Source organism: Phyllobates terribilis, unplaced genomic scaffold, assembly GCF_046119375.1.
Source record: "Phyllobates terribilis strain yellow unplaced genomic scaffold, ASM4611937v1 Scaffold_9__5_contigs__length_417890890, whole genome shotgun sequence".
NCBI classification, from domain to species: domain Eukaryota; kingdom Metazoa; phylum Chordata; class Amphibia; order Anura; family Dendrobatidae; genus Phyllobates; species Phyllobates terribilis.
In genome coordinates, this window is record NW_027362769.1 from 108,367,307 (window position 1) to 108,381,080 (window position 13,774).

The 13,774-nt window shown below is 39.7% G+C and overlaps 1 protein-coding gene across 4 annotated transcripts in view; it reads left to right on the top strand.

The window, feature by feature from the left end:
* The window catches only part of ATF2 (activating transcription factor 2), a 99,563-nt gene that overhangs the window by 47,036 nt on the left and 38,753 nt on the right, over nt 1–13,774 (top strand). For all 4 annotated transcript variants that reach the window (XM_073646894.1, XM_073646897.1, XM_073646896.1 and 1 more), the window contains 2 exons: nt 9,981–10,121; nt 13,545–13,754. In XM_073646894.1, coding sequence (XP_073502995.1) covers nt 9,981–10,121; nt 13,545–13,754 — 351 coding nt within the window. The remainder of the gene's footprint in view (nt 1–9,980; nt 10,122–13,544; nt 13,755–13,774) is intronic.

Below are 13,774 nucleotides of genomic sequence, written 5' to 3' on the forward strand. Positions count from 1 at the left end.
GGGCGAGCTGACAGAGGGCAGGTTGGCAACTATTCAGAAAGCCGTATGAAGCTGGTTGAGCCCGGCATGGAAGCTCGTGTTCAGCAGAATTCTCCTGACCTGCCTCTCCGCATGCCACGCTCATCAGCAAACACCTAATGAACCCCCCTCGAAACAGACCCCGTTCCCAGCCTACTTCATTTTCCCCCTTGTCCTCTGGGGGAGGAGAGACAAGACTTCATGAGGACTGATGATGCTGCAAAGACCACAATAATGATAATTAACTTGCTGAATTTAGAAGATTATGCTGTTAATTAGTTGCAAAATAAAGATAAGTAATAGAGCAGCAGATGGTGGGATAACACCCAGGAGAAGGAGGGTTATTACCCTGATGAGCCTTTGTGGCAGATATGAAATATGGATCTGACTTTTTCTTGTGCTGTTCCTGGAGAATATTACCTGGTTTCTGTACGCCGATGATGGAGCGACCTAATCCTACCAAATTTTGACAGATGTCTGAGCGGGTTTGTTTTCAAGGGTACTTAATGCACAACGAACCAAATTCTCCTTGTATGAATGCTAACGAGAAAGCATTTTATCAGTATACGGTATATACAGTGGGTTGTTTCCTAAAGGTGGGAACATTGCTTGGGTGTAGCGTTCCCATTCCTGTATACACATTGAAATAAAACCAGACAAGCATCCCCCGATGTATCCACCAAGCCAGATTATCCCATATGGACGATGGTGCATGTTGCCCGGATGGTATTTGCCATATGCCATATCCCATGGGTACAGAGATATAGAGGGTTAATGTCCAAGACAGCTACGCAAAGTGCTGCATCTACTGTCTGCCAGACACTGTGTGTTGTGTCGTCACCCTATAGTCAGCCACAATAAATGCAAAACATTGCCGGAAGGGAATATGCCCAATATCAGGGTCTACATTTTGTCTTCCTTAAAATTTTAATAATACAGTCTAGACCTCTATATCTATCTCCTGGAATATTTCCATTGTGGCCGTACACTTAAAGGGGTATTCCCATCTCAGAGGTCCGATCCCAATATGTAGTAGGTGTAATAATAATAATATTAGCAAATGCCTCCAATTAGAAATGTAGAATAGTACTTCTAATTAACTGTAACTTACCCCATGTGCAGGGCATTGCAGTAGCTTAGGTATCCATGGTTATGACCACTCATATAGTGACAGTTATCTGTTATTGGTCGTAACCATGGATACCTTAGCTACTCCAGTGCCCTGCACATGGGGTAAGCAACATAGCGAATCAGGAGAACTAAGCAATATTTCTAATTGGAGGTATTTGCTAATATTTTTATTATTACTACTACTACATATTGGGATAGGATCTTAGCGATGGGAATACCGCTTTAAGGCTCTGTTCACATCCACGACCTGATTTCTATAAATATATATAAATCTTAAATCTTGGTTCCGGAGCCTCTGCACAACGAACCTAAAAGATGTACACTGGGGTTGGTTGGGCTCTGCCAAGATGTTTATGGTGTTTTAACTAATAAGTTGGAATCTACATAATAAGTTCCCAAGGATATGATTGCAGCGATCAGAGTTGTACGCAAAGATTTTGTATTCCATGCCAAAATATGTATGGGAAAAACCCACAAAACTAGAGTTGAGCAAAAAAATTTGCAGGACCCTGGTAAACCCAAGGTTCAGTTTAAAAAAAAAAAAAAACATTTTTGTGAATATACCCTGATGGAGATGTAGACATAGCGTTAGATATCTAATTTAATTACTAATCCAAAAAATGGGGGCAACACTCTAAAGTCAGTTGGTGAGAAAATGTATTTTAAAGAGATTATCTCAAGTCGTCTCTCCAGCAGCTCAGAGATCTGCAGTCTCCTTACTTCCTGGTTTCTGGGGGTGGGCTCTCCTCCTTGAGTGAGAGTTCTGGAGAGTAGCAGAATTGTAGTATTAGAACTATAAATCTAAGCACAAGTTCTGCTGTAACACATTCAGCTATCAGTGGTTTATTCTGGAGTGTACACTGCTATCACTGTATTTATACATAGCAGGGCATTTGAACAAGCACACCGCTTCAGATGGGAGCCAAGAGCCTTGATTAGGAGACCTGTTCTGAATGCTGCAGGGCTGGTGATTTTTCAAGATTTATAGCAGCAGCTTGTCAGGAGCCAAGATTGAGGAGGAGAGAGTTAAGCAGCTAACTGCTGTAAAGAAACCAATGGACAGAGGTGACTGTGATAATAAGAGTTAACCCCTGTCCTGCAATGTAATTACTGTTCTCTCTCGGCCAGGCTCTGGACCGAGCACAATAGAATCCAGCTGTACACTATGTGAGATAAAAGCTGTTGTTGCAGGAGAATGACAGCAGATAGAAAAAGTAAAGTTAACCTGCTTATTTTCATGCTGTCTAACTAATTAAAGCAATTATATAACTTTAGAATACCCCTTTAATCAACCAATGAAATGTTTCGGCTCAAAATAACAGAGCCTTTCTCAAGCATGCTTTGAGCCGAAACGTTGCATCGGTTGATTAAAATCCGACTTTGGAGCGCTGCCCCCATTTTTTAAAATTTATTTTTAAGAGGTTTTAGTGATTTCTTTGGGGACTTTGTACCCATTTTTGCATGCAAAACTGCTGCTTTTATTTTTGTAATGTAATGGCTATATTATATACGTGGTGCAGCCCTGCTTTAGAAGGGGTAAAAAGCAGCTGCCAGACTCCTGGTGCCACTTATCTCCTAAAGGCAAGAATATTGTGATCCATCATCCTGAAACCTTGCTCCCTCGGATAGCCGGTGTCGACAGCATGTCTGATGCCATCGACCGTAGTGACGCCTCTGGATGGATATATGGCTGCTTTCTGACCATAGCTATGGAATAAAGCAAGAATGGATATGGTGCCTGTATCATTTCCCGCATGATCGAGGGCCAACGTGCCACAATATATGATCGAGGATCGCCCACGCCTGTATATCGCGTACTTTTCTTCATTTTATCAATACAACTTATTGCCGGGTCTGTTGAGCAAAGAACAGTTTGTGAATAAAATGAAGCCCCCTCCTCTATAGTCATGCTTGTGCTTGTATTAAACGGTACGCACAGTTTTGTAAGCACCATTAACCCTCAACTGTTCCCAATGGGCCCAGCAACATATTGCACCGGAGGGGTGTAAGGATTAAACAAATCTCATTGTGTACGTTTATTTAATTTAACAAATCTTTAGGGGGGGAAATCCTATTCTCCGTTTTGCCCTCCAGTGCTAAGTCACACCTAATCAGTTCTCTTAAACGGTGCGAGACTGTGACATATAGCTCATGTCTGCGAGACCATACGGCATGTGCTGAGTGGTCCGGGCACACAAGGAGATGATGAGAAATCATGGCTGCTGTTTCCTTTGCATGCGATTACCGACTCGCCCTGCAGTCATTCTTCAACATAATGATTTTTTATGTATCTTTTCACTAGGCCTACGTGAATGGTAACTGAACTCCAGTTTATTTTTCAGGCAATATTTTGGGGTTTTTGTGGAATTACTAAGGCCATGTTCAAACCACAGCCGGCGTGTAGGTCTCACTTGTGTGGTAAAATACACTCCTCAACATTGAAATTGCAAAACCAAGAGGGAAAAGTTGTGGAATTCTGAAAATCACAGGATGGATAGGCATGCCACTGAGATGCAGATGGAGAAAACATGGAAGCAACGTTTTAATAACATCTTGATTTATTCAGTATCGAGTATGAGCGTCACGTAAAGAAATCCCCGCACTTACAGCCTTGGCTGATATCAGTGAGGTTATTAATGGTTGTCTGAGGAAGGTTCTGCCACCCTGAATGCACTTGGGCAGCAAATCATCAAGATCCACTGCTGGCAGCTCTCTTTACAATTGCCGATCAATGACATCCCAGATGCACTCGATGGGAGACAAGTCCAGAGATGCTGCAGGCCATGGTAGCACGTTTAGGCCATGCAGGCTGCTCACAGTAGCACCAGCAATCTGTGGCCTGTCGTTGCCATGTTGAAAACCAGCCTCTTTAGCTTGATGTCTGGTGTTCTTGCCTGGCACCTGACGTCACGCAGACAGTGAGCTGTCAGTCAAGCTAAAGAGGCTGGTGCTGGGTGGGGAAACAACCAAAAAGGAAGTGGCTATGTAAGTGCTTTGCCATGCCTAGAGGACTTTACACCTTATTTGCATGTGAATTAAAATAATTACTCTGCAATGCAGTAACAAATAGAAGATATAAAGGTGTCAATGGATTTACTTTTCAAAGACCTGAATTTCCACACATGTGGTTTGTGTGTGTGGTGAGGGTTTGATCTTACTGAAAGATTCCCTTCAATTGCTAGGTACAGTGCTGCTCACCATTATTGGCACCCCTTCATTTGTTTCATAGACTGTACAATATCTTCAGAAATAAATGGAAATCTACCAAAGTTATATCCTCAGGATTTTTTAATTAGTGGTCCAAAGTAATACAACAAGAAAACATTGTTTTTCAACTTCCATGTTGCAATTTCAAAGAAGAAACAGAATAACCAGCATGTGCAGCAATAAAGGCACCCCTAATTAATACTTGGTTGCACACCCTTTGGCATTGCTGACAGCCTCCAAACGTTTCTTGTAGTCATCTATAAGCTTCTTGCACTTCCCAGCTGGAATTTTCTCCCACTCTTCCTTTGCAGTTTGTTCAAGCTCTTGAATGCTTGCAGAGTTCTTTTTCCCAATTGCAGATTTCAGCTCACCCCAAAGATTTTCAATGGGATTGAGGTCAGGACTCATTGCTGATCATTTTAAAACACTCCATTTTTTATTTTTCAACCATTCCTGTGTACTTTTGGATGTGTGCTTTGGGTCATTGTCTTGCTGAAGCTGAAGGACCCATGATCTTCAACTCAAACCAAGTTTTCTTACACTGGTTAGGACATTTCACTCTAAAATCTCTTGATAATTCTCTGATTTCATGATTCCTGTGATACAGCCAAGGCCTCCCAAGTACCAGATGCAGCAAGGCAACCCAACAGCATCATGGGTCCTCCACCATGCTTAATTGTTGGTAAGGTATTCTTTTCCTTATAAGCTTTATTGTGCCATCTGTAAACAAACTGTTGCTTTGCATTGCCAAAAAGCTCTATTTTTGTTTCATCTGTCCACAGAACATTTTTCCAGAAGGATTGTGGTTTATCAAGGTATTCTTTGGCAAAGATTAGCCATTCTTTTTTATGTCTTTTCTTCAGCAATGGTTTTTTCCTTGGCCTTTGCTCATAAAGCTCTGGAACCATGACCCCAGTCTGTTCCAGGTTGGCCTTTAGGTCTTGGATGTTTGACGTGGTGTTTTTTCGACCATTCGCACCAACCTTCGTAGACATCTCTTGTCAATTTTCCTATTTCCCCCCAAGTCCAGGGAGATTCTTGACTGTTCCATGCTTTGCAAACTTCTTAGTAACATTGCACACTATTGAAACTGTGATACCAAGGTCTTTGGAGATGGCTTTATACCCTTTGGAAGTCTTGTGTTTGCTAATAATAGCAGTTCTGATGTCCTCAGACAGCTCCTTTTGTCTTCACCATTGTGACAAAGGAACGGGGCCTACCATGTGGCTTTTTAAAACAGTGAAGTCATCATTCATTGGCTAATTCATGTCACATGGGCACCGACAATCACAGGTGAATCTCTGTTGTGGTTTACCACAGGCGAGTCAAAATGTGTTTCCATACTAAATTAATGTAAAGTGTGCCAATACCAGTGACACAGCAAGCTTTAGGTTTTTCTATTTTTCCCTCCAATTGTTTTTTGCTCTAAATTATTGTTTATCATTTGCTCTTTTGTATTTAACACGAGGGCGCTATACAAAAAACTGTTTCACTTGATTCATTTTTTCAGGAGATATTCCACATTATGTACTTCATGGGTGCCAATAACGATGAACAGGACTGTATTAGCGCTTGTGCAGACGACCGTATTTTTGGTCCGAGTGCGATTCGATTAAACATCGGATCGCACTTGGACCAATGTAATGCAAGGGGGCTGTGCACATGTCCAGTTTTTTTTCTTCGGACTGAGTTGGTCTGAGGAAAAAAATCACTGCATGGCCGAGTTGCATCCTATTATCAGATCCCAGTCGGCTATGCAAGTCATTGAGTGCTTAGAAAAAAAATTGACTACACTTGGATGACATCTGAATGCAGTCCGATTTCCACGGACTGTAAGAATGGGGAAGATGGAGATTTTTTCTTTTTTTTACATCTTCTCAACCAAGAAAATCAGATCACGCTCTGATCAGAGTGTGATTTGCATAATTGGCCCAATTTTCTCAGATGAGCGAAAAAACGGTTGTGTGACCTTGACCTAAAGCTTCTTTAAGTAGAATTTCTTTTCTCCATTGATTCTCTAGTTTCCTCCTTAGTCTACTGATTATATCTAATTGCATTTCTGGTATATTTTGTACCTGTCCACAAATATGCCTACAATGTAGGCCCTGGCTTTGGCTGATTCCAGTGTCTGGGTAATTTAATTTTTAATAATACAGAAGCAATATTTTGTTTGTCCAGTAATGAATATCAGTGTGGGCTATCAGCTCTTTCTAGTAAATGTGAAATAGGGCTTAGGGTCAAGATTTAGGTCAAAATGTTCTTTTTCTTTGTGATCGCTTTTCTTTTTACTATTTTTTGCTTCCTGTGTTTCTGTTGAAATTCCTATTTTCTTCCTACATGCCAAAATATACCTTACAATTCACTTGTATTGAGCGAAGCCGCGCACGTCTAGTAGGCATGTGACTACATCTATGCAAATAGCATACTTGCAGTGACGCTCCCGCCGACACCGGAGTATACTAACAATGCACGCTGACCGCTGGGAGGATTCACAAATCTGCAGACACATAAAGTGACTGCAGACTTGGACCCCAAGCCTGGACACCCCATTAACAGTTCAAGCAAAGAGGATGTGATTTCACGAAAAATCGTGGCCATTGGGCATTTAAAGATGTGCGGGTTTTGGTGCGTTTTCTTTTTCCTCTAGATTTTTTTTCGGGGAGCCTAAGAAAATGCATGGTTGAAATGCAGTTGATTTTTTAATTTTTTAAGGGGAATCGGTCAGCAGTTTTTTGCTATGTAATCTGAAGACCGCATAAGGTAGGGGTTAAAACATTGATTTCAGCGATGTCTCTCTTAGAGAGCTCTGTGGTTTTGTTTGCTTGCAATGATTGTATTAGCACCAGGAGCTTATCATTGCTGGGACACAGCAGCGCATACATGCTAGTCTGACACGCCCCCTCCTGTGATAGGTTGCTCACTGTCTATGGATATTGTATATACAGAGCCTAGTATGAGTGAAGTTAGCTTCCTCAGCTCTGCTTCATGCAACATCTAAAAACTCAGATTGTGTCAGAACTGCTGCACCCAGTAAACAAAGTGATACATCATTGGATTCAGCTTCTCTTTGCCTACATAGGGCTGCTCTCAGATGGGATTGCAAAATCGTGCTGACAGATTCCCTTTAAGTGCAGAATCCCACTTTTCTGAACTAGGAAAAATGCATTAAAAATTGCTGTTTCAATCTGCACCAAAAACCCATAAAAATGTGGGATGGGGGAATACATGAAAAAACAGCAAAAATATTATTATCAGAGCAGATTGCTATTGTGTATTTTGGTGGGTGCAGAAAAATTGCAGCAAATTTTGGGGTTTTTGTACACAGGAACATGGATTTATTTGGCAATACAACTATCGGCATGGCCAGATTATCAGTATATTTTTAATGCTTTTTTTCTTCTTGCAAATTAGTCTGAGCCCACCTGGCACTACTATTCCCTATGCGACACACACATATAGGTGAATGCATTAAAATTTCGAAAGCCATAATTAATTCTCTACAACTTGATGAAATCATCACCTTAATTGGCATAGTGAGATTAATTTGGAGATGAGGATGACCTACATTAGTGCATGGCTAGCTACAACACATAGACTTAATGGCCATTTAAAAGATGAATCCCCCCACCCCCCCATAACTTGGGAACTCTGCATGTCAGCTCATGGAAATAACGAGAGGTCACTGACAAATGCTTAACCTGAGAGCAAACCCACAATAATAGCCAAAGACCAGGGAAAAATCCTCTTAGCCTTCTCTGGGACCTCGGTACAAGCACAGATGAAGGCAGGTCTCCTCCTATACAAACATTGACTTTCAGGTCTGGGGGTTTTGTGTTTTTTTTCAAAAAATCTTTGCAATTTAAACGTAAATGTGACCGACAACTGCAGGTAAGCCAAACGCGTAGCGTTGCCCACCCCTTTAAGGGTGCAGTTAATTTTCTTTCTTTTTTTTCCTCCAATTTTTCCAAGAGCCCTAAGTTTTTATTTTTCCTTTGATATACCCTTATGAGGGCTTATTTTTGCTGATCAAGTTGTACTTTTGAATGGCACCATTAATTTTACCATATAATATACCGAAAAACAAAGTAAAGTTCCAAGTGTTCTGAAATGCAGTGCCATCAAAGTTTTTTTATGTGTTTTGTTTTTACGGCGTTCGTTGGGTCATGAAAATGACTAGTTTAGAATGATTTTGGCCATACCAAACTTGTATAGTTTGTATTATTTTAACGACTTTAAAAAAAATTCTGAGCTTTGTTAAAGGGGTTGTCCGGTCCAAACTGATAAGTCTGCAGTCACTCTGAGTGACTGCAGACTTATGAATCCCCCCAGCGCACGCACTGCGGGGATTCACCAGTTTCTGAGCCAGGACCAGAGGGTATATATGAGTTGTACATACTCCCGTCCATTGGGCGTGGCCTCGCTCCATACAAGTGTATGGATTGAGGCTGCGCCGACTGGACGGGCTCTGGCTGGGGGTATGTATAACGCATACATACCCTCCAGTCCCAGCTCAGAAACCTGCGAAACCCTGGAGGGCACAGTGCTTTCCTGGGGGGTTCATAAGTCTGCAGAGTGATCCATTTGAACCGGACAACCCCTTCTTTTTTTTTTTTTTTAAATGTTGGTTTGTGTCACCATTTTCTGACACCCATAGCTTTTTTTATTTTTTCATCAATGGACACGTGTGAAGAATTTTTTTTTTTTTTGTGTGTGCTAAGCTGTAATTTTTAATGGTACCATTTTGGGGTACCCATGACATTTTGATTGCTTTTTATTGCAATTTTAGTGAAAGTGAAGCAACCTAAAAATGACAATTCTGCAGCCAATTACTGGGTTTGTCAACATCAGTGGAGCTGCTGAGCTCAGTGATTGGCTGCAGCAGTGATATGTTGTGACCGCACCCCTGCAGCTAAAATACTGGACTTGTTATGGTGCTGGTAGAACTGGAGGCCATGACATTAGTATGAACAGAGATATAGATAAAAGCAGTATCAATCAGCGATAATTTGTATTTATGATCAAATATCCTAATACATGGTTTGTTTTTTTTCATACAGGCATTCATTTAAAGGGAAACGGAGTTAGATCTACCTTCCTAAGCTGTCTTTATGGGCATTCAGATTATAGAAAGTTGAGTAAAATGATAACTTGATATCTGTGATCTGATGTCTTATTCCAGAGAAAGACACATTTTTCTTAATATGTAAATGAGCTGTTAAGATCTATGGGTCGAACATGGATCTCCCTGAGAATCCGAATCCAGATCTTATTGTAAATAAAAGGGGGAGTTACCAGTGTGAGTCATGTAATGACTGACAGTCTGCTCTCCTGATCTACATGTCTCACACTGGTAACGCCTCCTTTCATTTAAAACAAGCTCTAGAGTCAGATTCTCAGGGAGATCTATGTCCGGCCCGTAGATCTTAACACCTCATCCACATAATATATAAATATGTCTTGAATAAGTCATCGGATCGCAGATACCAAGATATAATTTTACTCAACTTTCTATGACCTACATGCCCATATAGACGGCTCAGGAGGTTTGATCCTACTGACAGATTTCTTTTAGGTTTTAACAGTTTGGTTGATAAGTGAAAGTTTTTCCTATTTTTTTTTTATAGAGACTTAAAGCTGCCCTGACCCAGCAGCATCCTCAGGTAACAAATGGTGAAACCACCAAGGGGCAGACGAGTGCGACTGCAAAGGAGGAAGCTCAACCGCAGTCACTACAGCAGCCTGCCACGTCAACCACCGAAACACCGGTACGTACATCGCCACCGCATAGTTCTGCCTTAGCTTTAACATCTAGCAGTCCTGCAGCTTCCAAATATCAAGGACATACTTTATTTTACCAAACATTTGTCAACATTGTTAGAATTATTTTAAAGGGGTTGTCCACTTTTGATGGCATTTGTTGTTTTTTTTTGTTTTGTTTTTTTTAATTAAAGGCATGTATCCGGGGCTAAAAATCATTTTTGCAATTGGATCTAATTAAACACTTTGCACTGTTTGCATTTTAGTCTTTGTTTCTCACTGTCTATTGATGGCTGCGGAATGAGTTAACTGAGAATCCATCAGTCCATCCGCTATGATGATCTGATGGGGAGTAACGGTTTTGTCTGTCTTTTTCTGACCACAGACCACATCAAAGTTCTATGTGCAGGGAAACAAAGAGCCTGTAAAAGCCCAACGGTGCAACATTTTTAATGAAACCCAATTGCACAAATAATTTTTCCTTTTAATTGCAGGAATTGTTATAATGATCACATTATAACACTTTCAAGTCCCGAAAAAGGACTATGTAAAAAATAAAAATTGTAAAAACATTAAAAAAAATAAACAAAACATAAAATAAAGAACATCAAAAAATATTTTGCCAATAAAAACTTATTTTTTATGTTAAAAAAAATGAAAACATACACATATTTGGTATTGCCGTGTCCGGAAAGATACGGGCTATAAAACTGTCACGTTATTTAACCCTTACAGTAGACACTATTAGATAAAAGGTTAAGAAACACAGCAAAACACTGTTGTTGTTTTTTTCCCTATCATACTACCACACAAAAAGTGGAGTAAAACACGAACAAAAAGTCATGTGTAAAGAGAAAAAATTTGACTTTTTCTGCAGAAACATAAAAAAGTTATAGCTCTCAGAATACAGCGATGCATAGATCTTTTTTTTTCTCCAGTTTTGTTCCTAGTGTGCAAAAATAGCAAAACCGTAATAAAAACCTATATAAAATTGAATAAAGCGGTCTTAACACTTTTTTACCGAACAGTGAACGATTTGTGAATTGCTTTTTTTTTTGTTAATTCTTCTTCAGAAAAATTGGAATGAAAAGCGATCAAAAAATCCAATGTACTGCAAAGAGGTACCAAAATAAAAAATCAACTCGACCCTCAAAAAGCAAGCCCTATCCTGTCCACAAAAAAAAAAATAGAGAAGTTATATGTATCAAAACATGGCAATGCAAAAAGAAAAAAAAAATGTGTGTATATGTATGTGTATATATATATATATATATATATATATATATATATATATATATATATATATATATATATATATATATATATATATATATATATATATGTAATATAATACCCTACATTTTTTACAAAATATATTATATCTGCGTACTCCGGGAAAATTGTATGAGAAATTGTTTGGGTCGGTTTTCTCCTGTTTCCCCTTGTAAAAATAAGAAAAACTAAAATGCAGGATTTTAAAATTGAAAAAAAAAATTTAAAGGTCTTCTCTTCCTTCCATTATGCATTAATTATTGTGAAAAACCTGAAGGGTTAACAAATTGTGCTAAATTTGGAATACCCTTGAGTGGTGCAGTTTTTAAAGTGGATTCTTGTTTGGTGTGGGGGTTTTTTTTTTTTGTTTTTTGTTTTTTTTATTTTAATATAGGCCCCTCAAAGTCCATTCAAACTTGATGTGGCCCCTAATAAAACAAGGTTTGTAAATTGAATTAAAAAAAGAATGAAAAATTGCTGTTAAACTTTTTAACAATTCTAACATACTAACAATAACAAAAAGATGTTTGAAACGTGATACTGACATAAAGTGGACATGTGGTAGATGTTATTTACTCACTATTTTGAGTGCCATGACTATTTATTTGAAGGGCGTAAAAATTAAAAGTTTGAAAGTGGTGAAATTTTCCAAATTTTGGTAAAAATGTTCAGATATTTTCATTAATAGCCACAGATATTTTCCACTAATATAAACTACAATGTGTCAAGGACTCAGGATCACTGGGATAGGCAGAAGCATTCTCGAGTTATTAACACAATAAATCTGACATGTCACATTATAACATTTTGGCTTTAAAAAATGTGGAATTGGAAAAAAATATATGGCTTAGACTGGCTTTGGCAGGAAGGGGTTAGGCTGTGTTCACACATGCTTTTTTTGATGCGTTTTTTTAATGCAAATTTTCAGCTGCCTTTTGCAGTACCAGCAAAGTCTATGAGATTCCAGAAATCTCATGCACACATCATGGTGTTTTTTTTTTGTTCGGTATTTTGTGCTTTGCATGTTTTTTTGCAAAATAGAGCATGTCCCTTCTTTCAGCGTTTTTTCAGCATTGTTTCACCCATTGGAAGTAATGGGTGGTGGAAAAAAAAACTCTAAAAAAAAAAGCGCAGGTGTCAGATTTTTCAGCGTTTTTTTTTTGTGCCAAAACCAGAATGAGATTTTTTTTTCACTGAACTTTACGTTCTAGACAAAAGGACAGTGAAAAAAATTATGAAAAAAACGCACCAAAAAACGAGCAAAAAAGTAAGAAAAATCCTGAACACCCTCCTGGCGAGAGATCAGGTTTTGCTGCAGAAAAATAACGCTTAAAAAACCAAGATGTGTGAACATAGCCTAATAGTCCTGACTTTGGTGAGGATTTTCTTAAAGGGAATCTGTCAGCAGGTTTTTGCTTTGTAATCTGACAACAGCATGAGGTAGGGACAGAGACCCTGATTCCAAAGATGTGTCTCTTAGTTTACTGGGTGCAGCAGTTATGATAGAATCACAGTTTTCTCTGCTGCATATCTAGGAGAGCTCTGAATGCTGAGCTGTGTATAACCCCGCCCACACCACTGGATTGGCTGCTTTCTGTGTACACTCTACTTGCACTGGGGGCGTGGTTGGACTAGGAGGCTTGAGACACCTAGTCCTGTAGTGATAATATCCTACTGATAAAACACTGATTTTATTAAAACAGCAAATCACAGCCCAGTAAGTGACACATCGCTGGAATCAGGGTCTCAGCCACCATATCATGGTGGTCTCAGATTACATAGCAAAAACCTGCTGACAGATTCCCTTTAATTCTTGTGTTTTCCATGTGCCGGTGCCTGCGTGACACGTGCTTACATTCTACATAAATGTGAGTGCCATGTGTTATCGTTGCTTTACGATGTTTGAAATCGCACACGCTGTCTGCCTGCAGTAAAGGAGCAATTTTCCACTCTTGCTCTCTGCACCTCCTCAACATCTCCTGAACAGAAGGCTGTTCTGGGAGATTGCTTCACCAGCTGTTGCCTCTGTTGTTTAATGCTTACATTTTCCTTTTTTTTTTTTGGGGGGGGGGGGGAGCGTTTTGATGCAATGCAGAAGGGAAAAGTTGTATATACAAATGAACCAGACGCCAAACAACTTTGTCCTTGTTTTGTTGCAGGCGTCTCCAGCTCCCCCCGCACCACAAACTCAAAGCACAGGAGGGGGGCGTCGGAGGAAAGCAGCGAGCGATGACCCAGATGAAAAGAGGAGGAAGTTTTTAGAACGGAACCGCGCTGCCGCTTCCAGGTGCCGGCAGAAGAGGAAAGTGTGGGTGCAATCCTTGGAAAAGAAAGCCGAGGATCTGAGTTCATTTAATGTGCAGCTACAGGTATGAATGACCTGGAAAAT